This window comes from Podarcis liolepis (genome assembly GCF_965112155.1).
Source record: "Podarcis liolepis genome assembly, chromosome: 14".
NCBI lineage: Eukaryota > Metazoa > Chordata > Lepidosauria > Squamata > Lacertidae > Podarcis > Podarcis liolepis.
In genome coordinates, this window is record NC_139569.1 from 52275029 (window position 1) to 52302502 (window position 27474).

The window sequence follows — 27474 nt, forward strand, 5'->3', positions numbered from 1 at the left end:
TTTTTAAAAACTTTTTAAAAAAATCTTTTTATTCATTTAAGCAAGAACATGCACATAAAATAACACAAAGGAACAAGAAAAAGCTAAGAGAATGAACTGAATGAAAATGAAAACACACACACGAAATATAAAGTGGGTTGTTTCAGCCACATTCTCTGAAAAAAAATATTACTATTAGTGCTGTGATGTAGTTAACATTTTAAAAAATTGTTTTATATATAATTATCAGGATATTATCCTCAAGGCGTTATGATCAACTTACTTAAAGCTGATAAATGACTCATAGCATATTTCACAGGAGGCAACTGGAAATTGCTATCATCATTAATATATAAAATAAATGTTTGCCAGGTATTTAAAAATAAATATGTTTTGTTCATCCTGTAGCATACTATTACGAAAGCCAGGCGCCACTCTCAGCCAAGCGGTAGCAAGATTCCAGGGGGTTCCAGGCTAGGATTTGTGCTCCTTTAGAGAATTAAAGACGCGCCTTTGTTTTCAGATGCTTTTCTGACGAAGGAAATGTGGCTTTCACCTATTTCTGCAACAAAACTTAGTGGGTTTTGTTAAGATTCTCCCCCAAAGTGACAGGTTTAATCTGTTCCAGCCAATTGTTCTGTTCCTAACTGCTTCTGCCAATTCCTAAAGCACCCAGTCGTCCCCGTCCCCCCCAATTTGGTATCATCTGAAATGTAAACAACATTTTTGGAAGCACATTCATCTTAATTGTTGAGATTCTCCCCCAAAGTGACAGGTTTAATCTGTTCCAAACTTCCAAATCTTTTTTATCTCTTTCCATATCTTATTATAGTTATCATTAAATAAATTTATGTTTTTTGCTGAAACCCAAATTCCTAGGTATTCTGTTTTTTCCGTTAGCATCAAACCAGACTTTGTTTGTAATTCCTGCTTTTCTTGGTCCCACATATTTTTTTACCAACAATTTCATTTTGCTTTTGTTCAATTTAAATCCTGACATCTGACCGAATTCATACATTCTTTCCAGAGTTTTTGGTACGCTTTCTAATGGATTTTCTGTTGTTATTATAAGAACGTTCACAAAGGCTTTTAACTTAAAGGATTTATTTCCTAGTGTAATCCCTTTTATTTCTGAGTCCATTCTTATTGTCACCAGTGATTCCAGAACCGTGGTAAACAATAATGGAGAGAGTGGGCAACCTTGTCTGGTTCTTTTCCTTATTTTGAAGCTCTCTGATAATTCATTATTTATAATCAATTTAGCTTTTTGGTTCTTATAAATTGCCTTATTCCCCTTCTGAATATTTCCCCTAACCCCATTGATTCTATAGTTCTTTCCATAAATTTCCATAAAACATTGTCAAATGCTTTTTCAGCATCTAAAAACATCAATGCTGCTTGCTTGCTGGGTCTCATCTCTAAATAGTCTAGAAAATCGATCACTATTCTCATGTTGTTGCTCATTTGTTTACCCAGTAGACACCTGGCTTGGTCTTCATTTATTGGTCTTTCAATATTTTCTTTAACCTGTTTGCCACCACATCTGCAAAGCGTTTATAATCATTGTACAAGAGTGATATAGGTCTATAGTTTTTGATTGATGTCAAATCCGTTCCCTTGTTTGGGATCAACGTTATGAATGCTTCTTGCCATGACTCTGGTATCAGCCCCTCCTTTAGTATCTTATGTCTTAAGTGGTGATGAAAGCACATTTTCCAACTTCTTATAGTAAATTGCCAAGAGTCTGTCCGTTCTGGGAGATTTTCTAGATTTGCCTTTGTAATTGCTTGGTGAATTTCCATCATTTTTATGGGAGAGTTTAAATATTCAATTTTATCATTTGTGATTTTTGGAAATTTACTTTAACTAAAGTATTTTTCTATTTTCTCATCATCTTCCTTTCTTGCTTGGTAGAGATCTTTAAAATATTTTGTAAAACTTTTGCTTATTTCCTCAGGTTCATCAATTGTTTTCCTTCCTTTTATGAGTTTCCTATTGTCTTTTCTTTTTGTTTCTTCTTTAACTGCCAAGCCAGCATTCTACCCAGTTTGTTAGCAAATTTGAAACTCTTTTGTTTTAACCATTTTAATTTATGTTCAATTTCATGGTTTAAAAATATGGAGAATTTGGTTTGCAACATTTTGATATTTTGTTTTGTCGTCTCGTTTATGGGGTTTTTTTTTGACAGTTCTTTCTCATTTGTACTTATCTCTTTCCTAATTTGCTCCATTTTGTTTTCTCTGATTTTCTTCTGGATGGCACTTGGTTGGATACAAAAACCTCTCATAACAGTCCAGTGGCATCTAGAGGGCATCCAGTCCCCCTCCCCGGAGTTAAGATTTCAGCTCAGTTGAATTCGTTGTTATTTCTGGGCAAAACAAAATGGTGGCTGGCTGCAAACCAAATGGAAGTCTGAGAACTTCCAGGAAAGCCTCTCCTCTTCCCAGAGGGAGGGGTTGTGAGCGAAAATTGCTTCCCACACTCGCAGGGGGGCGTGGCCGGGCCCCTCTGCATCACTCTGCAATCTGGCTGGCTGGGGGGGCATGGTTTAGCTGCATTTAAACGGCCACGGGCCCACAAGCTCATCCTTGTTTTCTTCCGGCTTCCTCGGATCACCTACCCTCCCTTCCTCTAGGTTTCGCTTCTGCACCTAACCTTGCTATGGACCTCGGTTGGTCTCCTGTTCAAGGGGCCTGGTAGTATTTTTTCCCCCCACTTGGCAGATTGGCACCAGCCATTTGGTTTTTTGCCTACCTGGTAGCAAATCGTCACAACTTTGTAAGGTTTGGTGGTTAGGCATTGAAAAATGTGTTGTGTCGGAGGCGAGGTTGTGGCCATCACCTACCCTCCCTTTGAAGGGTGTTCCGTTAAAAGAATCTGGTGGTTGTGGTTCCTGTCTGATGCCCAGGTGGTGGCTAGGGCCATGGCACGACCCTCTGGTGACTCTAGGGGAAAGCTTCCAGTTGATTTGCACCAACAAGCTCCCCCTACAGGCTGTTAACCCTCGTGTGACTCCCTGCAGAGTGGGCAGGAGTCAAGTATAGTTGGTTCGGATCCAATGCCTAAGCCAATACCACTCACATTCTGTAACCAATAAAGTTGTGGCCTTTTTTAGCCCATTAACTTGTGCCCATGTGTCTTATTTCATCACAAAGCAGGGAGTGGGGCCTTGACTCAGAAGTATCCAGCTGCCGAAAGAATTCGCTCATTTGCAGCCAGTGAAAGGGTTGTGTGCTATCTGAGCAGCCCAACTGGACAGTACTGCCCCCCCGGGGGGGGGGGGAGTACCAGGAAGGGCCAAGCAGGTTGCAGGTTTGTGCAGTTGACTACCAGACTTAAAAAGATGGTATCACTAGAATCATAGAGTTGGAAGAGACCACAAGGGCCATCGAGTCCAACCCCCTGCCAAGCAGGAAACCCCATCAGAGCACTCCTGACATATGGTTGTCAAGCCTCTGCTTAAAGACCTCCAAAGAAGGAGACTCCACCACACTCCTTGGCAGCAGATTCCACTGTCGAACAGCTCTTACTAGATTAAGTTCATACATTTTGTTGAATGAATTAAACTAAATAGTTTTAACTGGTTTTTGAATAAATGGGCAATTCATTGTTACTCTTTTAAACTTTATTGTGTTATTATCTTCCTTAGAGGGTCATGCAAACCACTATTCTGAATTATGCTTTTTATTGGGGGAGGGCCCCCTCCCCAAGGTGTGGGAACCATTGATCCACATAGGTTGCCATTTTCTTTCTTTCATCATTCCCCATTTTTGCCTTGTCATTTTAACTCCCTCTCTTTCAAGCCCAGAGCAGTTCCATATGTCATGACAGAAAATTGAAAAAGGTGCCTCTGCTGCAGTTTGTTCAAAAGAACAAACAAAGCCATGTGAACAAGCCCTGAGTGACAGTTTCTCTTAGGGTTGGTGAACAACACTCAGGTTCATACATGCTTAAAGGGTGGAAATGGATTATAAACCCCAAATGCTGTAAGGTTATGTAAATGATCTCAAAGGCGTCTTTGTAACAAGCACCCTGACTGGCAATGGGAGACGGTGAGTAAGAAAACAAACACTCCCGGGACAAGGAATTTGGGAAGAGCCTCTGAACTGAGGCTTGGAGCTTGCCTTTCCTACTGAAAATGCACATCAGAAATGTTTGTACCATGCTTTTGTTTTAGCTTTAGGGAGTTGGGGTTGGGGGCTGGCTCTGAACAAAGGAGACCCTAGCTGAGGCACTCTCAAGCCCTTAAGACCCTGCTTGCATCAGGGGAGAACGCATGTTTGGCTCCATGGTGGCATCATCTCCAAGTGCATGTTTCCTCCCAGGGCATAAAAAGAGCTCTGCTGCATTGTGGGATAGGAAGTTTGCACTTGTTTCACCTGTGCTATGACAGCTCCTCTGGCTCCCATTCAATTTCAAGGCTGGATTTAAATTGCTGGTTTTGGGGAGTAGCTGGGTTAATTACCCATTGAACCCCTTTTGTATGCTGAGTGAGCAGAATTTGTCAAGTAAGTCCTGGTGAAAGAGGAACATAGGAAGCTCCCTTATACCGAGCCAGACAATTGGTCCATCTTGCTCAGTACTGCATACACTGACTGGCAGCAGCTCTCCAGGGGCTCAGGTAGGCGTTTGTCCCAGCCCCACCTGGAGATGCTGGGGACTGAACTTGGGACCTTCTGCTTGCAAGGCAAATGCTCTACCCCTGAGCTACGTGTTACAATCACATACACAACCTTTGCATAATCCCTTCTGTGAACATGGAGCCTCTGCTTGTTCTTTGTTGCTCCAGTCTGAAGAACTGGAAGTTGGAGGGAACCAGAGGTAACAATGATTCTGAAAACCAGCTGAATGACAAGTGAGTGCCCTTGAGTTCGAATCCCGCTTGCTGGTTTCCCACAGGCATCTGTTGGCCATTGTGAGAACAGGATGCTGGCCTAGAGGGGCCACTGGCCTGATGCAGCAGGCTGCTTTTAAGTTTTTATAAATTGAATTTTAAATGTTTTTAATTACTTTTTAGAATCTGTCTTTGCTGATAATTTTAATATTTCATGTAAACCACTTAGAGGTTTTGCTGCAATCAAGCAGTGTGTAGGATTTGCTGTTTATTTATTTTATGGTAGTACGACAGTGTTTCCCCTCCAAATATATCTTCATGCAGAACAAAAGCCTCTTGACTTCTAAATCAAGAGTAGCTCACATGGTGTCCTCCACAGCATGGCCAGTAGGTCAGCGATGCTGGAAACTGGAGCAACATCTGGAGGTCTCCATGTTGGCTGCTGCCGTTGACACGGAGGAAATTTATTGCAAGCTAAACAATACAACGTCCCATGGTTGAAGCAAAGTCTTCAGGGATATGTAACAGTGGTGGAGGCAGGAAGGGTTTTGGGCACTGGTCCTTTCTTGGACATCTGGGCTGTTAAAAGGTTTCAAAGTGCACTGGAGAGACGGCAACATTTGCTCTCCTGGGGCAGGTGCTGGACCCAAGAGCCTAGGCTAAAACCCCCTTCTTCTGCAAATCTTCTGGCCACCTACCTGATTCCTTGCAGTGGGAAGCTACCAGCCATTTTGATCCCCACAGTACCCTGGAATACCCAACACAGAGTTACTCACAAGCACCTTGAACAAGGCCAGATGGTGGATGGCTTCCCATAGGCAGCAGCTTCCACCAGCTAAGCTGGGGGCAGCCAAAATGGTACCCTCCAGATGTTGCCAGACTACAGTTTCCATCGGAAACAGCCCACATGCGCAGCAGTTGGGGATGATGGGACTTCCAGAAACCTCTGGGGTGCCCCACTTTGAGCTGAGCCAATGACCTGGGGGAGTGAGCAGGGCTGGCAACCTCATTACATCCTGCTAGGATGCTAGGACATCCCCCTAACCCGGACTTCTCCTTGAAACTATCCATAAATTCATGCTTGTTTTCAATTGTTGCTGAGTTAACCTGTTCATGTTCACACCCTGCCCCTCTTATCTTCAGAGGCAGAAATAAAAGCCGCATTGGACCTGGGAAGTATGGCTATGGAAAAGTGCCCTATATCCTACCTCTGCAGACTGACACGGGGCAGGAGCCCAACAAGCCACGCAGGCAGCGGCAGTCAACCCGGAATACAGCCAGCCAGCAATGGGCAGCAGCAGCAGTTCAGAGCCCTTTTGCTCACCCTTTTAACCCTTCGCCTCGCCATGGAAACTTATACCAAGAGGACTCCAGGCCCCCACCCAGGACTCAGGTTTCAAGTGACTCTGTTTACCCCCAGGCTGGGCCCCACTTGCAAGCCTTTCCAGCATCTCAGAGTTTGTTCCATGGCACAGAGCTGGTCTCTCATGTTCCTGTTGCTCACAGGGCAGTTCAAAGCCAGACTCCCACTCAGAGGACCTCGGCAATCGTGTGCACTGGAGCCTATAAGCAGCACAAACTCTGCAACACAAATGTAAGTGGTGCCCCCTTTGCTTTTGCTTTTAGGATCTTTGCGGGATTCATTGGACTGTTAAGAGCTACTGAAAGAATGTAGTAATTGCTTGGCTGGGTGAGAACCACCCACATAATTTCATTACAAAAGTTGGGTGCCACCCCCACTCTCTGCTGAGCTGCAGCAAGATTCCAGGGGGGGGGATCCAGGCACTCACCCAGGGGCTGTGTGCCTTTGAGAATCAAGACACGGCAGGGGCTGTTGAAGCTTTAAGAAATATGATTTATTCACCAGAATTTGGATGGAGAGAGTCCGGATCTTACAACATGGTCATCTCAAGAAGGGCTTGTTCCGCACAGCAGGGCAGCCCTGGAGTCCAAGGCATCTCTCCCAGCCAGTCAAGATCCTTCTTGAGAGTGAGAGTGGGATGCTGGACTCGATGGGCCATTGGCCTCATCCAGCAGGGCTCTTCCTAGATTCTTCTGGTTTCTGCCCCACCAATACAATTGATCAGACTTTGCCAGCCTGACACACTCCAGATGTTTTGGACCACAACTCCCATCAGCCCATGGCAGCTTGGCTCTTCTCCCTGTGGCTGATGGGAGCTGTAGTTCAGAACTTTTGGAGGGCATCAGGATGGTGAAGGAACTTCCCAAAAGCCAAATCAGAAAGCTAGGAAAATGAGCAAGCTTTTGATGCTGGGAAATCTATAGTGTTTCTCCATATAGTACATGACCTCCCAGTTCATACAATTGGGCAGTAATTTAATTTATTAGCTGTAATGTTTTGAGGCCCCCCCGCTGGCATCCAGAGAACACTGAGTTTTTTCTTTTATTTGGAACATTCCATGAGGTTAATATAATTTATCAAGGGGAAAGAACTGTTATTTGGAATCCTAGTGTTGGGTCGTTTCCCCCTATGGATTCTGCTTGGGGCAGTTAATTAATAACAAATTAAGTCAATCTGCTTTGGTCCATTAGGTCATTTCTTCGTCGTTACATTTTTATTGTTTTTTCATTTAAGGCAGAACTTGCTTTCTTGTGACTGACACTTTGGTGCATGTGAAGTTTGAGCTTACATTTTTCAGCTTGTGTGATTAATAATAAATAGAGACTGGTGGTTTGTTAAGAAAGTCTTATTTTGTAGTGTTTTTGATCAAGTGCTTGTACAAGTTACAGAGAAAAACTAGGGCAAGTAAGTCCTTGCTGATTGCTTAGAACCTACAAACATGACACGATAGGATTTGAAACGAGAAGGGAAAGGGATAATTAAAACAAACAAAACTTTTTTATATATTAAAAAGTCGCTAACTTAGAGGGAAAGTGTTGAGGCTTGCCAGAGGTAAAGATGGGTCTCAAGAGGGGAAGCATTTCCTTCTCTGTAATGAGCAGTGTAAGTGCACTTGCGCAGCACCCAAGAGTCGTGCGGGGCTTTCTCAGGCTTGTCCACTTAATCCACTATCCTGTTTATACAACTGTGGCTAGTCAGATGCTTCTGGAAGGCCTAGAAGCAGAATGTGAAGACATCTAGAGCAGAGATGGAGAACCTGGGGCTCTGCTGGACCCAGCCAGCATGGCCAGGCATCAGTGTTGTGATTCCTGCATTGCAGGGGGTTGGACTAGATGACCCTCAGGGTCCCTTCCAGCTCTATTATTCTATGATTCTGTGGGAGTTGCAGAGCTATATAAAACTATGCCTGATGTGGACAAAGTGGATCTCTCATAATACTAAAACGCAGGGGCATCCCGTGAAGGTCCAGGACAGAAGGTCGGCTGCAGTGGGTGGAACAGGGCTGCATTTGCCCTAATGGAACAGCCTCCTCTGCAAGGTCTGTCCTCCTGGTTCCCTTTTAAAGCCATCTCAGCTAACATCTCAGCTAACATAAGCCGTCATCTGTGCTGGGGAAAGAAATGGGAGCCTTGGGTTCACTGTGTGGCCAGCAGTCAGATGTACAGCTTGGAATATGTTCATGGGAGTGAAGCGTCCCGGAACTCACTGCCGGGTGAAGAACTTGAACTCAGGTTCCTGTTCCTGCCAGACTCTTTAATGCACAGAATGCTGCCGTGAGAACCTATGTGATGTAGTGGTTAGAGTAGTTGTACTAGGACCTGGGAGACCAGCAGTTAAATCCCCACTCACTGGGGGGCCTAGGGTCAGTTGCTGCCTCTCAGCCCAACCTACCCCACAGGGTTGTTGTGGTATTAGGTGAGGAGGGGTAGAGCCATGTATATGACCTTGAGGTCCTTGGAGGGAAAGGTGGGATATAAATGCAATTCATACGTTTAAAAATCAGTATTATTATCATTAATAACAATATTATATTATAATAATAAATGGATCTGAGTGATCCATAGGCAAGGCAAGGGATAAAGGCAGAATGAGTGAATTGCATAGCTAAGTATGAGATAAGATGTTGATCTATTTCATTTGGTGATCCCAAGGTTTACCGGCCATGGGCTGGATCACTCCCACAGAGATTGTCCGTGGGCTGGACTGGCACAGCGCGATGCTGGAAATCGTGTCTGCTCATGTCTGCAACGCCGAAAATCGCTTCTGCGCATGCCCAGATACCGAAAATCGCACCTGTGCAGAAGTGATTTCCGGCATCTGGACATGCGCAGTTGCGATTTCTGGTATCTGCGCATGCGTAGACACGATTTGCAGCACCGCTCGGCAAGTCCCCGCGCCGTGCTGCGCCAGTTTAGCACAGCACGTGGGGGACTTGCCGAGCGGGCGGCTTGGTTCGGCTCATGGGCCAGTAAAACGGTCTTCATGGGCCGCATCCGGGCCACGGGCTGCACGTTGCCGACCCCTGCTCTAGTGTTCCCCAGAAAACATGGGGCTTAAATGTGGATATAGTGGTCCCAGTGCTCAGAAATCTGGTTATGTCTAAGCGCCACTGAAATAAATGGGATAAGTTACTTTGTGGCCAAGCTAAGTTCCATTCATTTTAATGGCAGTTAGATCCAACCACTTTGGTTTGTACTGGGACCAGAGCCTGAATCTCTGCACTAATCTCTTTCGGAGAGTGAGTGAGAGATCAATATGCTGTGAATTCAACACATGGATCAGAGGTTTGGCAAAATGGAATAGTTTTTATTTATTTTATTTAAAATACAGTCCAACCTCAGCTCCCGAACGCCTCAGGAGCTCCCGAATGTTCCGGCTCCCGAACGATCGAAAACCAGAAGTGAGTGTTCTGGTTTTCGAACATTCTTTCAGAAGCCGAACGTCTGACGGGTCTTCTGCAGCTTCCAACTGGCTGCAGGAGCTTCCTGCAGCCAATCAGAAGCCACGCTTTGGAAGTCAAATGTTTCAGAAGTTGAACGGACTTCCAGAACGGAAGTACTACTGTGCTCTAAATAATAATGAGTAAGACTCTATGGGGAATAATAGTGTACTGATAAGGCTTCCCTTCCTATTCTCCCCATAGTCTGTGAAGAGCCAGAACACCATCATGCTGCGTACTTCCTTTCCAGCCTTGCACCTGAGAAGCTGCTTGCTTAATCAACAACACCAAAAAGGCATTCTCAGACTTTCACATAAAAACAAAATTTCACAAGGATAAAATAAAATGCCACGCCATCTGAAATAATGTAGAGTGTATTGATTTGTATAGACATTGCAGGTTCAACCCTTATGCCTAAAAAACAAAAGTGTGCAATGTGTCCCTATCAGGTTCTCAAAATATGACCAGTTGTAAGTTTCCCTTTAGTTTCCACCTTAGCCGAAAGGGAGGTGTTTCTGTTGAAACGTGGCAAATGTCTGCTTCGAACAGCTGGTGTCCCTCCCCACTCTCTTTACCCTGAAATGAAAATTAAAAACTAACGACACTCCAAAGAGTCTGTTCTTTTAAAAACTCAATGAAGTGTGACTAGATCAAATTCCATCCTTCCTCCTCCCCTTTTCAGAATCCCCCAACCAACTCCATTGAAATCCCAGACATTTTTCCTAGTTTTCACCCCAAGTTTCTCTCTCTTTTTGTGTGTGTCTCAGTTTTTCACTTCATTATTCTCATTTCTCCTAGGTATAATTCCCTCCTCCATCTGTAACATCTCACCCTTTCTTGGTATTCATACCTATAGTCTAGTCCACATCTTCCTCGCCTACCACTCAGCTAATGCAGACACATTTAGCTTTTTGAACCATTGGTTGCCAGGCCTGACAGCCTCCCCGCCTGTGGATTTTCTCTAAATTGCTTCATGTCTTCAAGATCTTCTCTCTCTCTTTTGCAAACTGTATGGATGCACTTGGCATTCATATTTGGTGTGCTCAAAAATATTTCTCCAGCACCCTTGATTAAAGTCATTTAAGCTCAATGCACATAACATTTACGCAATCCTGCCTCTGCTGATATGGTGAAGGAACTTCAGTTTCATGGCCAGGTCAGCATTCTGGCATTCCTCCTCTTCCTCTTTCTCTAGCCCTTTTGCAAAGGCAGGGGTTTTCAATTACAAATCATTCCCTCTAAATGGCTCTAATCCATGTTGCGTATAAGAAGCTATTTGCACGCATTGCACCTGGGATCTTTCGTGGGAGAGTTCTAAGATTTTTCCCCTAGTGAGCTTTGTGATTGTAGGGAATAAAGTGGTGGAGTGGAACTCTCTTCCAAGCTGCTACAGAAAAAGAGAGAGGGGGATCAGATGGTAGTTTTATTTTGTAGAGTGGAGATGTTTGCCTTACCTTTTGCTTGCATTTGAATTACATGCTGATGCAGTGGACGTATACCTCTGTAGTAAATGGACGAGATTCTCCTCCATCATCATTGTCAGTCATCTATCTATCTTATAATCCACTTTTCTTCAAAGGAGTTCAAGGTGGTGTACACAGTTCCCTTCCGCCTCAAGCTCTTGCCCAGGGATATGTAAGAGCAGAGGAAGGGAGTAGGGAAGATGTGAAGAGAAGGCTGAAAGGTCCGGTTTAGAAGTGGGATAAAACTCCTGGGCCTCTAATTGGAACTTAAGGGCCGTAACTCTAGTAGGACACCTTGCTTGTACGCAGAAGGCCCCAGACAGGCTCTTACATCTCCGGCTAAAGGGATCAGTTAGCGAAAGAGCCCTTCCTGAAACTCTGGAAAATGCTGCCAGACAGTGCAGGTAGCCAACAGGGTGCCCTCGGCATATTATTATAGATTATTGGATGTGGGATGATGGGAGTTATAGTCCAGCAGCATTTGGATGTTGGCTACCCTTGTGTGGGGAGCCCTGGATGAACCAGTGGCCTGACGTGGTCTGAGCCAGCCTTCTATGTTCAGTGCTCTTTTAGGAGCTTAGCTGCCTTCTATGACTTACACCAGGTTTCCTCAACCTCGGCCCTCCGGACGTTTGGAGACTACAATTCCCATCATCCCTGACCTGGTCCTGCTAGCTAGGGATCATGGGAGTTGTAGGCCAAAAACATCTGGAGGGCCGAGGTTGAGGAAGCCTGACGTACATCATTAGTCCATCTAGTTCAGTATTGCCCTTTTTATATAATTTTATTCAATAATAATAATAACAACAATTCAACAACATTCCACATTTAGCAATCAATTATTCCACCTTTGATTTCCCCTCCCTCCCTCCATTGTTCCCCCAAAATTTCAATTTATGCTGCATATTATATACCTTCACCTTATCATGAAAGAAAAGCAAAAAGTTCACCCCCACTGCTGTTCTTACTGCAATCCTATTTGCATTTTAACATATGTGCACTGAGTTTTTAAGTATTCTGTAAACATTTTCCAATCTTCTTTAAAATCAGTCTCTTTCTGATCTCTAATTTTACACGTCAAACTTGCCAATTCTACATATTCTATCAATTTCAGCTGCCATTCTTCTTTGGTAGGTACCACCTCATTTTGCCATTTTTGTGTGTATAATATTGGTGCTGCCATTGTTGTGTAAAGAAACAGGTATCTGCTCCAGTTATCCACAGTAAGAAAGCTTCTGGTATTTGGGGGAGAGTTACCTTAAATATATTTTCCAACACATAATAAATCACCTCCCCAAAATCATTAGCTATTCTGTACATCCACCTGGTGGATCTCCAGAAGTTTCAGTCCGAGTCTCTCCTAGCTGTGCTACTGCAGATGTTCTACTTCTGAGCTTTTTTTGCAGGAGCGATTTTCTTCTTGTGGCAAATTCTAGTTTGTATTGATTGTCCCCAATCCAATGTGTCTTCCATGTGGGGTTGAGAGCGAGCATGTGGATCTGCTCATATCTTATCTGAAGCCAGATTGCTGCATTCCTTATATATTTTAATGTGTCTTTAATAATTCCCTGCAGATCTGAGCACCAGCCATTTTTCTGCCTGCAGAAATGTACACTTAGAAAGTGTGATAACGCATTCCAACCCGTCTTCGGTTCTTTTGTCAGTTCATATAAGATGTGTTGCTTGAATACCCTCCATTTGCAGAAACTTCAGTTAGAAAATCTCTGTGTTGCTTTAATTGCATGCAGGTTTTAGGAAGACCCCCCTTTTTTGCGGGGGGGGGTCTATTATTGGAGTCAAGCAGATGCCATAAAACCCCCCACCCCTTGCTCAAAAGTAAAAAATGTGCATGCTGTTGGATGATCTATGTGGTAATGAAATGTTGTGCAGCAGGGAGCAGAAAACTTTATTGATGTTCTTGTGTGTGCAAAAGGTTATCCCCTTTTAAAAATGTAAATGACTTTTGCTCATGGCCACCACCACTGATGTATTTCCAGGTTTACCTGTTTCTTTGTTTTAAAATATTTGCACCTTGCTTTTTAGAACAAAGCCCTTACAGGATGGCTTGCAACATAATGTACCATATTTTTCGCTCTATAACACGCACCCAACCATAACACGCACGTAGTTTTTAGAGGAGGAAAATCCGTAGGCATGCCACCCGTAGGCATTCCCTCCATAACACGCACAGACATTTCCCCTTACTTTCTAGGAGGAAAAAAGTGAGTGTTATGGTGCAAAAAATACGGTAATTTACATTCCCATTAATGACGCAAATTCTGCCCACACCTTTTCCTGTCATACAACCCCAGATCATAACGCTAACTGAGTGTTTTATGGTAGATGTAATGCAAGTAGGATGTAAATCTTCTCCAATTCTTCTCCTCACGTATTTCATGCCATCACTACCAAGCAAGGAGATTTGGGTCTCATTGACAGTGGTTAAGAAAGTGAAATACCTGGGGATTAATATGACAGCCAAAAATGGGAACTTATTTAAAGACAATTATGAAAAATGAAAAAAGACTTAGAAATTTGGTCAAATTTGAAGCTTTCACTGCTAGGCCGTATTGCTGCGATAAAAATGAATGTATTGCCTAGAATGTTGTTTTTGTTTCAAACATTGCAAATTGTGGACAAGATGGACTGTTTCAAGAAGTGGCAGAGAGATATTTCTAGATTTGTCTGGCAGGGCAAGAAGCCCAGAATAAAATTTAAGATATTAACTGATGCAAAGGAAAGGGGTGGATTTGCCCTGCCAGACTTTAAACTTTACTATGAATCAGCAGCTTTTTGCTGGTTTAAAGAATGGCTACTTCTTGAAAATACAGACATTTTGGATTTAGAAGGTTTTAACAACGTATTTGGATGGCATGCATATCTGTGGTATGATAAGGTCAAAGCACATAAAGCATTAAAAAATCATATTGTCAGGAAAGCACTGTTTAATGTTTGGATAAGATACAAGGAATTATTGGAAAATAAAACCCCAAGGTGGCTGTCACCGATGGAAGCGAAAGCTCAGAAAAAGCTCAATATGGAGGTCAAATGGCCGAAATATTGGGAAATTATGGAACAAGATGGAGATAGACTGAAATTGCAGAGTTTTAAGAAACTAAAAAAACAAAGTGCGAGACTGGCTTCATTATTTTCAGATAATGGAGGCATACAATTTGGACAAGAAAATTGGCTTTCAGGTGGAAAAATCAAAATTGGAAACAGAACTGTTAGAACCCAAAACTAAGAATTTGTCAAGAATGTATAACTTGCTGTTGAAATGGAATACTCAGGATGAAACGGTGAAATCTGCTATGATTAAATGGGCACAAGATGTTGGACACAACATAATGATGGCTGACTGGGAACAGTTATGGACCACTGGTATGAAGTTTACGGCATGTAATGCCTTAAGAGAGAATATTATGAAAATGGTATACAGGTGGTACATGACCCCAGTCAAGCTAGCAAAAATCTATCACTTACCCGATAATAAATGCTGGAAATGTAAGGAAACTGAAGGTACATTATTTCACCTTTGGTGGACGTGCCCAAGGATTAAGGCTTTCTGGGAGATGATATATAATGAAATGAAAAAGGTATTTAAATATACCTTCTTGAAGAAACCAGAGGCCTTTCTCCTGGGCATAGTTGGCCAATTGGTGCCAAAGAAGGACAGAACTTTTTTTATGTATGCCACAACAGCAGCAAAAATACTTATTGCAAAGTACTGGAAGACACAAGAGCTACCCACTCTGGAAGAATGGCAGATGAAGGTGATAGAATGAAGGTGATAGAAGGTGATAGAATGAAGGTGATAGAAATGACTGGCAGAATCCGAGACCAGGGAGAAGAGTCGGTGGAAGAAGATTGGAAGAAATTTAAAGACTATCTACAGAAATATTGTAAAATTAATGAATGTTAGAATGATGTTGGATAGAAATTAAGTGGTTTTCAGCTGTAATATTATAAGGGAATATGAAAAATGGATTATTTAGGTAAAAACTTAATGTCATAATATTTTAAAATTAAAGGCTAGGATAAACAAAGAGGGTAGGGATTTGCTGAACCAACAAACCGAATTGGAATACAAAAAAGGGAGGCATGAGGAGGTCCGGGAAATAAGCTAATGAAAAATAAGTAATGGAAAGATGGAGTTGATTTTAACCATTTTTTTTATTATTTTTTCTTTTTTTCATTTTTATTCTGTAATACTTTGAAAATCTTAATAAATATCTTATAAAAAAGAAGAAGAGAGATTTGGGTCTCATCACTCCAAATAACATTGTCCCATTGGTCCGCTGTCCAGTTAACATGCCCAGTTTCATCTTCTGAATCTTTGTTTGAGAGATAACGATGACCTTTTCCTTGGAATTCTAGCATTTAGACAATATTCCTGCAGTCTGTGTTGAACAGTCCTTGCACTCAACTTCACATTACCTTGCACCATGTCATCTTGTATACACCCAGATGATTTTCTTCTGTCACGTAGGCACAGTCTCTCATTTCTTCTATCATCACTTGCTGCTGTGCACCTTTTCCTGCCTTTACCAGTCTGATTTTGTAGTGGCTGAGTCTCCTGATACCTCTTCAAAAAATTAGAAATGCCACCTTTGGTTAAGTTTCCACCTATTTTTCTTCTGATTTCTGCATAACTGTAGCCTTGTTCACTTAGTAGTACTATTTCACATCGCTTTCTGGGTGACCAGTCAACTCTTTGTGCCATTTCTTTAATTTTATTATGTTTTACAAGCTCACTAAATGGAAGAACACAAAAAACCCAACCAACTTGATAGCAATCACATAGCACACTGACAAATGTCCTCCTCTCAGCTCCAGTACATAGCATCAGTAGCTGAATCCTGCTGTGACCTGAGTGGATCATTGCCAAAACAAGTTTTCTTTGGTTAAAGTGAAAAAAATTAAGTTCTAACCACATCAGACTTCATTGAGGAGATTGCTACTTAAAGCCAGAGTTGGCCTAACTTGACTTTTTTTTTAAAAAATGACAACTCTTGTGAATAAGAACTTGTAACTTGTGACTTGTGAATAATAATAAGTTTTCTTACTCTATATCAACTAAATAACACAAATATTGTGAAAATAATGCCATTTTACATCATATAGTATTATAATGTAAAGTTATCATTGTGGACCAAATCACTATGATATTATTTTGTTTGTTTCATTTAGGCCTATCTGTGTATTGTTTTACAACTGAATTACATTTAAAAAACCTGTCAACTCACATCTCAATGTCATATTCTTTGCTGAAACCTTTTATTAAGAAATTATAAATTTAATATTGGATTTTCTGTGAAGTAATTCATTAGAAGCTGAAGTGTGTGAGGAATTGAATGGGGGGGGGGTTGGAGGAGAGGCGGAAAGAACAGCTAATATGTTCATGGCTAGAGGGCGCAATCTGGACGGTTCTGCCAGGGGCGCAAGATCACTTAGCTACGGCTCTGGTAATGTGTATCTTGCCCTGCAATCTTGCGTCTTGCGTACACTTGGTCGGCCCTGATCTGGTTCACACTAGCGTCTGGCAACACTCTTGAGGAAACAGGTGCTCTTCCCATTAAATTAGCACAGATGGAAGAGGACATGAGCTGATCCTAGTTGTTGGAAAACCAAACTTCAGCTTCCATGACTTGGAAGCTTCACACTCCTGCTGCAAGCCTTAAAAAATAGATTTGAGTGTTGCTGCTAGCTTGTGAGTGATTTCTGTAAAACTGCTTAGGCAGGCTGGCTGAGACTGTGGGATTTGATTTTGCAAGGAAAATGAACGATTGGACACAGATTTGTGGCTTAGAAATAGTGCACTGGATCAATGGTAAATGTCTTAGCCAACTTCGTTGGCCAAGCTCCATGTGTGGTGTGCCAAACGCATGAAGAATGTGCTTTGCAGTTTCTTTATAGTTGCATAGCAGCGGTGTGCAAGTGCTCCATGCACTGAGATCAGTGCCTGTTGTAGGGGCATTAAAGTTGCATGTGGACTGCTTTCAAGAGAAGATGTTTTCAGTGGTGAGCACTGAGAATATTACAAAGAATAGTTACCTCCCCACCCTTCCATTGCAGAAACTGTGCTCAGAGTGGGTAAGAACATATTAAAAATAGCAAAAAAGGCACCTTGACTGGGGCAATATCTGGCCATCTTCTTGTCAGGAGCTTGTCCTACTCTCGAGTAGGACCCTGGCAGAGACACATGCCTGACTGGCATGTTCTCTCCCTCCTGGTCATTCGTTCGGGAGCTTTAAAAGCTTTCTTCTGCCCAAACATCACAGGGGCCGATGCCAACTAACATTGGCACACTCAGGATCTGCAGTTTCTTCGCAGCTTGCATAACAGACCTCAGCAACTCAGCATTTGGGCTGATCTACTGTATTTACATATAAGCACACACGGAGCACTGCAACATGGCTCCCTCTCTCTCTAGCATCAGACAGCAAAGAGAAAAAGGACAAAGGACAATAGTCCCACTTCACGGAACACAGGAACACACTCCCCTGAGTGAGTGCTGAGGGCCCTGCTCTTGCCACTTACCATCTGGCCTGGGGCGGGGCCTGAAGCCTCATAAGGACTGCCTGCTGCTTGCTGCTTGCTGCCTGCTGCCCAGGAGGACTCCCCTGAGTGAGTTCCTGAGGGCCCTGCTCCTTCCTGCCACTTACCACCTGGCCCAGGGCAGGGCCTGACAGGCCTCACTAGGACAGTTGTTATTGCCGGAGGGGCACAGAGTGTTTTTAAAATGTTTTTTAAAAAAATTCTTTGGGTTTTTTGTATGTGGGGGGTGGGGGTGGGATGGATGTTTGGTTGGGCTTGGGGAATTGTTATTATTTTTTTATTTTGATGTTTTTGTAATTTTTACATTTTTTATTTGTATTGTTTTATTGGTTTTGTTTGTTTGTTTAAGGTGTTATTTTGTTCTTAGTGGGAGGGGCCAGGGCTGCCGGGGAGTGGGCCCCAGCCCACAAAATGGCTGGGGCATGTTCCACAGGGGGGGATGCACTGGGAGAACCGATCTCAGTGATCACAGGTAGGAGGAGGAGTTACGCTAAGACTAGACCATGTCATTACAGAGGGGGCAGGTTTAGTCGTTGTCTGAGGACTATTCCTGCCTCTGGGTCTGGTCCTGACCGGATGGGTACTAGAATCAGCAAGGGATACCCACATGGCGTGAAGGTGTTGCTGTGCAATGCCAGGTCAATGATTCATAAGACCACTGCCATCCATGACGTGATCATGGATGGAGGACTTGACCTGGCATGTGTAACAGAGACTTGGTTGGATGAAGCAGATGGGCCTGTCCTTGCCGCTGCTTGTCCACCAGGTTTCTCTTATGCACAGCAACCCAGGTCATGTGGGCGGGGAGGGGGGGTTGCAGTGATTTTTAGGAAGTCATTAGTCTGCACCAGGCGTCCTATTGGGAAGACCCAGTTTTCTGAGTGCATGTTCTGGAAGTTGGGCAATAGGGGCAGTACAGGATTCCTTTTGGTGTACTGACCTCCCCGCTGCACCAAGGATTCCCTGCCCAAGCTGCTTCAGGTCGTGGCGGATGTTCTCCTGGAGACACCTAGCTTGGTCGTCCTAGGGGATTTTAACATCCATGCCGACACGACCTTACAAGGGGCCGCTCGGGACTTCGTGGAAAGCATGGCCTCCATGGGGCTGTCCCTGAATAAGTCTGGCCCAACCCATAGCCGTGGACATGCCTTGGACCTGGTGTTTACCTCTATGGATGTTGGTGATCTGACACTAAGTAAAAGCGAAACGAAAGAAGTGCCATGGTCAGATCACTTCCTGGTGCAACTGGACTTCTCTGCGACCCATCCCCTCTGCAGGGAGGTGGGACCAATTCGGATGGTCCGCCCCCGCCACTTAATGGATCCAAATGGTTTCCAGAGAGTGGTAGGGGATGCTTTATCCCATGTTGATGGCCTTTCAGCCGATTCCCTGGTGGCCCGCTGGAATGCGGAATTAACCAGGGCTATTGACTGTTTGGCTCCGAAGCGCCCTCTCCGATTGCATGGAGCCCGAACAGCCCCGTGGTTTTCCACGGATCTGAGGGCAATGAAACAATCGTTGAGACGGCTAGAGCGCTGGTGGCGGATAACTCATTCCGAATCTGACTGGACACAGGTTAGAGCTCAACGTCGAGCCTACCAAGTGGCGATAGCGACGGCGAAGAAGAATTTCTTCACCGCCTCTATTGCATCTGCAGAAAACAGCAGCAGGAGACTTTTTCAGGTGGTTCACAATTTAGCGGAACCACCTGCAACATCGGGGCCCAGTACGGGCCACATGTTCTCCTGCAATGATTTTGCAAAGTTTTTTGCAGATAAAATTGCTCAGATTCGGGAAGAAGTAGACTCCACCGTGGGAGCAGGGCCGGGGCGGGAGAGTGCTAGAGTTCTGTCTAGTCAAGTTGTGTGGGATCAATTCCAATCTGTTACCTCCAAGGATGTGGACAGGCTGCTTGGACGAGTGAAACCAACCACCTGTCTCCTGGATCCTTGCCCATCCTGGCTTCTAAAAGCTAGCCGGGAAGGACTGGGCGATGGGCTTCGTGGGGTGGTGAATGCTTCCCTCCGTGAGGGAGCCTTCCTAGACCCGCTGAAAGAGGTGGTTATTAAACCGCTTCTTAAAAAACCATCTTTAGATACGGCCACGATAGCCAATTATCGCCCAGTCTCAAATCTTCCATTCCTGGGCAAGGTGATTGAGCGAGCGGTTGCCGAACAACTCCAGGCACGCCTGGAAGAAGCGGACCATTTGGATCCCTTCCAGTCGGGATTCAGGCCTCATCATGGGACTGAAACTGCCTTGGTCGCACTGGTTGATGATCTCCGGCGGGTTAGGGACAAAGGTGAGAGCTGTTTCCTAGTTCTGCTGGATCTCTCAGCGGCGTTTGATACCATCGACCATAGCATCCTTCTGGACCGTCTTGAGGGGCTGGGAGCTGGGGGCACTGTTATACAGTGGTTCTGCTCCTTCCTCCTGGGCCGTGTTCAGAAAGTGGTGGTGGGGGATGAGTGTTCAGACCCCTAGGCTCTCACTTGTGGGGTGCCTCAGGGTTCTGTCCTCTCCCCCATGCTTTTTAACATCTATATGAAGCCGCTGGGAGAGATCATCAGGGGGTTTGGGCTGGGTGTTCATCAGTATGCAGATGATACCCAGCTCTACCTCTCTTTTAAATCAGAACCAGTGAAGGCGGTGAAGGTCCTGCGTGAGTGTCTGGAGGCGGTTGGAGGATGGATGGCGGCTAACAGATTGAGGTTGAATCCTGACAAGACAGAAGTACTGTTTTGGGGGGACAGGAGGCGGGCAGGTGTGGAGGATTCCCTCGTCCTGAATGGGGTCAAATCTGTGTCCAGGGCAGCTGTTTACCAGCTCCATCTGGTACGTAGGCTGAGACCCTATCTGCCTGCAGACTGTCTCGCCAGAGTGGTGCATGCTCTGGTTATCTCCCGCTTGGACTACTGCAATGCACTCTACGTGGGGCTACCTTTGAAGGTGACTCGGAAACTACAACTAATCCAGAATGCGGCAGCAAGACTGGTGACTGGGGGCGGCCGCTGAGACCATATAACACCGGTCTTGAAAGACCTACATTGGCTCCCAGTACGTTTCCGAGCACAATTCAAAGTGTTGGTGCTGACCTTTAAAGCCCTAAACGGCCTCGGTCCAGTATACCTGAAGGAGCGTCTCCACCCCCATCGTTCTGCCCGGACGCTGAGGTCCAGCGCTGAGGGCCTTCTGGCGGTTCCCTCATTGCGAGAAGCAAAGCTACAGGGAACCAGGCAGAGGGCCTTCTCGGTAGTGGCACCCGCCCTGTGGAACGCCCTTCCAGCAGATGTCAGAGCGATAAACAACTACCTGACATTCAGAAGACATCTTAAGGCAGCCCTGTTCAGGGAAGTTTTTAACGTGTGACATTTTACTGTATTTTTGGTTTTTATGGAAGCTGCCCAGAGTGGCTGGGGAGGCCCAGCCAGATGGGCGGGGTATAAATAATAAATTATTATTATTATTATTATTATTATTATTATTATTATTATTATTATTATTATTACACAAACATCTTGTCTCCGTCACTTCCCACTCGGTTGAGTCAAAACATACACCATTGTGATAGACAACAATCCCATGACTGCCATCATGGGGAATGACTGTTCAACACTTCTTTGGGGGTGGTGCAGTGTTTGTGGCCCAGCCACCACCTGCTGTTTCCTGGCTTCTGGTTTTGGGGTTCCATGGCTGTCGACAGTTTGGGCCAATCACTAGTCTGCTTGGGGGCATGGCTGCGCTGGGGAGGGGGCTGATGCCGACTTCTGCCAAAGGCTTTACTCAGGTCTGCTTTCTGGGCATAAAAACAAGCCCAGCCCTCGCTTGAGGCTGCAGTGTCCTTTGGTTTCACAGAGTACATAACAGTGGCATCTAGCATTCTGAATCAATCAAAATACCATAAATCGGTAGTAATGAATACTGTAAGATGAGTTTCAGTAATAAACGTGGGTGGAAAGTAGTAAAGTGATTCAGTTCTTAAGTGGCTCAGAAGTGGAGTTTGTATCCAGTGGCTTCCTTTCCAAGGACTTTTTCCTCCTGTTACAGTTCTTTATCCCTGCCCAATGTTTCCTTCCCAGTTGTGGCTTAGAAGGAATCCTGATAGCAAAGCAGGCTTTCCCTCCATTGGTCAGAGTGGCTCTGTCTTCAGCACAGGCCGGGAGTCAAGGCTGAATGGGCCCTGGACCACACAGGCTTGGGGAGGAAGTGTGATTTTACTTGAGGGACAACAACAATTATTGTGTTGCTAGTATTTGTCCTTGGAAGATGCTACTTTCCCTTTCATGGAAGGGGAAAAATGTCTTTTCTGAACCCTTGCCTGGTGGTCAGTGAATACAAGCCCCTAGGCCCTGCACGGCTGGCATGCAATGGACAATGAAGTTTAAATGGGGTATATATTCATAGAATCATAGAGTTGGAAGAGACCACAAGGGCCATCGAGTCCAACCCCCTGCCAAGCAGGAAACACCATCAGAGCGCTCCTGACATATGGTTGTCAAGCCTCTGCTTGAACGTGATGTGTCTGTGCCAAATTAATATACAGTATGCTGCTTTCAGAAGGGGGGGGGAAGGGTCATTAGAGGAGCCTATGATTAGAAATATCAGTCAGCAGGACTGCGTATCTCTCATGCCAAAATGCTGATCTTTAAGGAAAAGTTTTTCTGAGAGGCTTTTAATAGAAACAGCAGAACGGTGGTGGTGAGGACCTGTGGCCGCCCAGATGTTGCTGGTCTGCAGCTCCCACCATTTTGGCTGTTGGCTGTTCAGGTTGGAGCTGATGGGAGATGGAGTCAAACAGCATCTGGAGGGATGCCAGTTCCCCACCTCTGCAGGAGAACTAAGTGGGACAAGTCTGGACAATTTCAGGTGTCAGGCAGGGGACGGCCTATTTGAATGCTCCTCCCATGGTGGGAGGAGGCTTTTTGAACATAGAAAAAGAGTGTGCCAGACAGAAGGACAGACCAAATTTCTACTGGCAGGATGCCCCCCCCGCCCCCCCCATCATTGTAGGAATTTTTAAGAGTCAAAGCTACTCTTTCTACTCGTCCAGAATGCAAATAGTGAATGTTTTCCAGATAACTGCTTTCCCTGCTTCTGTAACATGGGGGACAAATAGCAATGCTCCTTTGCATGATCTCAGTGATCAAGCTAGGACAGATGATTCTTAAGGCACCCCAGACCTGAGTTATTCAGGGTGTTGTATGTTAACATAACATAAGAGCCTTGAGCCTTGCCCAGTAGCATATGAGCTGCCAGTGCAGATATTTTAGCAAAGGTGTCCCATGCCATCAGTCATCTGCCCCCACCGGCAGTTTAGCTGCAGCCTTCTGCACTAGCTGTAGCTTCTGGACTGGACTCCCTATAGAGAGTGCTTTGCAAAAGTACGGTCTTTGCTGACTGGTGGCAGCTCTCTTTCTCCAGGCCTCAGGTAGAGGTGTTTCCCCTCAACAGCCACCTGGCTCATTGTATGTTGCTAGACTGCAACTCCCATCCATCCCAGCCTATGTGGCTAATGGTCAGAGGTGGTGGAAGTTGTAGTCCAATGGCATCTATGAGGAATGGTTGAAGGAACTGGGTATGTTTAGCCTGGAAAAGAGGAGACTGAGAGGAGATATGGGAGCCATCTTCCAATATCTGAAGGGCTGTCATATGGAAGAAGGAACAAGCTTGTTTTCTCCTGCTCCGGAGGGTAGGACTTGAATCCATGGCTTCAAGTTACAAAAAGGAGGTTCCAAATAAACACCAGGAAGAACTTTCTGACAGTAAGAGCTGTTCAGCAGTGGAACGGTCTCCCTCAGGAGCTTGTGGACTCTCCTTTCTTGGAGGTTTTAAAGGAGAGGCTGGATGATCGTCTGTCCTGGATGCTTTAGCCGAGATTCCTGCATTGCAGGGGGTTGGACTAGATCAAACATGGGGTCCCTTCATATGATTCTACTTTTCAGGCCTATCCTCCTCATGACAGGAGAGTGAGCTGCAAATTCCTTACATTTCTGTAGCATTCATGTTGCAGGTTGATGATCTTGCTGAGGGAACAGTAGTTCTCGTCGTCACCAAACAAGCCAGACCTTGATTTATCTGCAGGTAGGAAGAAGTCAACAAGCTCCTTCTTGCCAACTGCCTGTGTCCCTGGCTTTGGAGTCTCCGAAGCGTCTCAGCCAAGGAATGTGTAATCCTCCTCCTCTTCTCATGCCACTTGCCTCCTTTGTTTATATTATAATTTTTCTCAAGATAAGCACTTCTTGTTACCACCCAGAGAAAACTCTGGGCAGGCTTGGGTTGCATTTTTGAGGGTGGAACCACAATCATGAGTAAGTATTCCTAATTCAATTCTTTTTAGTAATTTAATTTTTTAAAATGCTGTTTAATATTTTTTACTTTTTAAAAAATTAATAATTTCAATATTGTAGAGTGCTTAGAGGTTTTGTTACAATGGTGTGGCATACAAATTTTGTTAATGAAATAAGATTATACAGGAGTTTAAACCTTGCTTAAAATATTGCTGTTGCTCCCCCAAAGCTCTGATCCTCTACCCTACTGAAGTCCAAAATGGTTTCTTGGAACATGATCATTATTCCACAATGCCACTCAATTTTCTCAGGTCAGCTGCAAAACCAATCCACACCTGGACTGGAGGAGGTGAAATGACAGGAGGTGAAATGGCCTCCTCTTTCATATTTTGTGGTGGTATGTTGCCCATTTTTTGGGGGGGGGGACTGCTAGGGCACACTCTTGTTTGGGGGCCACCATATTTATTTTCCCAGAATAAATGGAATGGCACTACATCAGCCTGTTTAAATTTGGTGCCCTCTGGATGTTGATGGGCTTCAGCTCGTATCAGCCCGAGACAACATGGCCAATGGTGAGTGATGATGGAACTGGTAGTTCAGAAACATCTGTAGGGCACTTGGTTAGGGAATGCTGATTTTTAAGCACCTTTGCCTGGTGCAGCCAATGGAGGAGCCAGACGGTGATTAGAGCTTGGACAGCCTGCAAACCATCAGCCAGTTTTTGTCAAATGGAAATAACTTTTCATTCCCTTTAACCAAGTGCCTCTTGCATTACACACATTTTCTATAAATATGACTTTCTAGGCAAGGGATATTTGGACGGGTTTGTAAAAGTAGTTAGAGGATTTACTCGAAATAGCAGTGGCCTCAAGTTGATGCCTGACTGGGATCATTCAGAGAAGATCCATGGGATAGTCAAGACAAAGACGTCATTTTTTCTGCATCTCACTGTGAACTGGGCTCCAACAGAAACTTGGAAAAATGACGACAGGAACATTTTTTCCTGTTTTCCACATTTATTCCCTCTGATTTGCTTTCTGCTATTGGCCTTCAAGGATCTGGGAAGACTGGCCAAGTTCAGCTGCCTGTGCTTGACGTGTGCATAGCAATTTTAGTTGGGGAGAATACTTAAGAAGGGGGTCAGCCTGGGTGTGAATTTGCATGACCCTTCTCCTCTGATTTATTTCATAGTCCTGAATCTGAATTGTGATGTTAAATGGGCCATCTGAGGCTGCCTCTTTTCTGGAAATAGTCACTGCCTCTGCAAAAGAGATACAGATGCAGCAAAAGAGAACTCCATATATATGTGGAGTTCTCTTTTGCGTGTGTGTATGTGTGTAAAAAAGGCCTCAGGACATTGCTGCTGCTGATCTGCCTGTGAGTATTGGGGAGGACCGCTCCCCCTTGAAGACCATTTCCCATCTTGGACCTGGGGGTGGGCCCTATACTCACCACCACAGCTTACAAAGCTCTAATAATAACACTAATGCTATCGAAGGAGGCAAGCATGGAGCTTGGAATTACTACCATGGAAGGGCAAGGGAGGTATAGCGGTGGGGGCAGATCTTATAGGCAAAGGGGTATGAGATATGGATATGCTCATTCCCCTTGCAGTCTGTGCCCCATCCTGAGGGACAAAGGTAGGGTGAGCAAGGACTACCCATCTCCCTCACTGGTGTTGTGCAATGTCAGCTCTATAGGCAACAAAACCACCACCCTGCGAGATTTCTTTACCTCACAGGGGGTCAACCTGGCTTGTGTGATGGAGACCTGGGTGCGCAAAGGGGAAATAGTTACCTTACGAGAGATGGCGCCCCCAGGTTTCTCCGTCCTCCACCAGTCGCGGACTGTGGGCTGGAGGGGGAGGGGTGGCATTATTAATCCGGGAAGATTGTTCTTTCAGGGCTCTGCCATTGCCATTGATCCCTGGCATTGAATGTGTTGGCCTGGTGTGGGGTTCCAAGGAGAGCTTGGCTGTCTGGCTGGTGTACTGGCCACCTAGCGCACTAGCAGCCACCCTGTCGGGCCTACTGGAGGTGGTGACCGGCTGGGCCTTGGAGTTCCCCACTCTACTGGTATTGGGGGACTTCAATGCCCATGCTGAAGCCTCCCCCTCCTTGCAGGTTCTGGATCTGGTGTCTTCCATGGCGACAGTAGGGCTCTCCCAGTTTGTTTTGGGCCCCACACATCCAGCAGGCCACACGCTGGACCTGATCTTAGGCGCAGGCATAGATGTGATCGTGTCCCCCACTATGGAGGTGCCATGGTCTGATCACTATGTTCTGAAAGCCAGGATTGGCTTCCTGCCCCTACCCTGCTTAGGTGACAAGCCTATTTGGGCTCACCCACGGAGGCTGATGGATCCTGATAGATTCCATCAGGCCTTGCGGGATCCTGCTCCCCCTGGTGACTCATTGACTGAGCTTGTTGAGGGTTGGAATACCCGGCTCTTGGCGGCCATCGATGAGATCGCACCTAGGCGCCCTCTGTGACCCTGCAGAAACTGGGCCCCCTGGTTTACCGAGGAGCTCTGGAAAATGAAGTGGGACCTCAGACGGCTAGAACGAGTATGGCAGGATGCCTGCGACAGAGCCTCAAGAACACCTTATAGGGTGTTTATGAAAATCTATGAGATGGCCATGAAGGCTGTTAAGAAATCCTACTTCTCAGCCTCCATTGCATCCGCTACCTCTCTCCCAGCACAACTTTTTAGTATAATGAGCTCTCTAATGTCTCTAGAGGGACAGCAAAATTTAAATATGAATCAGGCACATAGCAGTGAGGCATTTGTGAGCTTTTTTTTGCAGAGAAGGTCCTGATGCTCCGCTGTGACATCCCTGCTAATTTGGATACAATCATGGAACTGGAGGCCCCTTGACTGTCCTTAGGTCCACTACTGGACCACTTTGACAGGATACTCTCAGCCGATGTGGACAGACTCCTCCATTTCAGAGAAACAGACCAGACAAGACGTTATATGTCAGGGATGTGTATACTTGTGAAGAGATCCAAGATTTAGAACCTCAAAGCCAAGTGAGAGCATTTGGGTCAAAATTAAGGGAGAGAAGAATAACAGTGACCTCATTGTGGGAGTTTACTATAGATCCCCAAGCCAAACGGATGCCTTCCTGGAACAGATGGCCAAGCATGCAAAAGGAAGGGAGATAGTAGTAATGGAGGACTTCAATTACCCGGATATTTGTTGGATGTCAAACTCAGCCAAGAGCATAAGGTCAAACAGATTCCTCACTGGCCTTGCAGACAAATACATTGTCCAGAAAGTGGGAGAAGCAACAAGAGGAACAGCCATTTTAGATCTGGCCCTAACCAATGTTGATGACCTGGTTAGTGGGGTAGAAGTGGAAGGATCATTAGGCGCGAGTGATCATGCTCTTCTGAAGTTTACTATACAGTAGAAAGGAGCAGCCAAGCATACTAGGACTCAATTTCTTGACTTTAAGAAAGCCGACTTCATAAAACTTAGGGAAGTGCTGGGTGAGATCCCATGGACAGTAATACTAAAAGGAAAGGGAGTTCATGATGGCTGGGAG

General features: G+C 45.0%; 1 protein-coding gene across 3 annotated transcripts in view; it reads left to right on the forward strand.

The window, feature by feature from the left end:
- The window catches only part of LOC310693582 (thrombospondin type-1 domain-containing protein 4-like), a 252516-nt gene that overhangs the window by 70216 nt on the left and 154826 nt on the right, over positions 1-27474 (forward strand). For all 3 annotated transcript variants that reach the window (XM_083475940.1, XM_083475939.1, XM_083475941.1), the window contains exon 5: positions 5957-6407. In XM_083475940.1, the coding sequence (XP_083332066.1) occupies positions 5957-6407 (451 nt within the window). The remainder of the gene's footprint in view (positions 1-5956; positions 6408-27474) is intronic.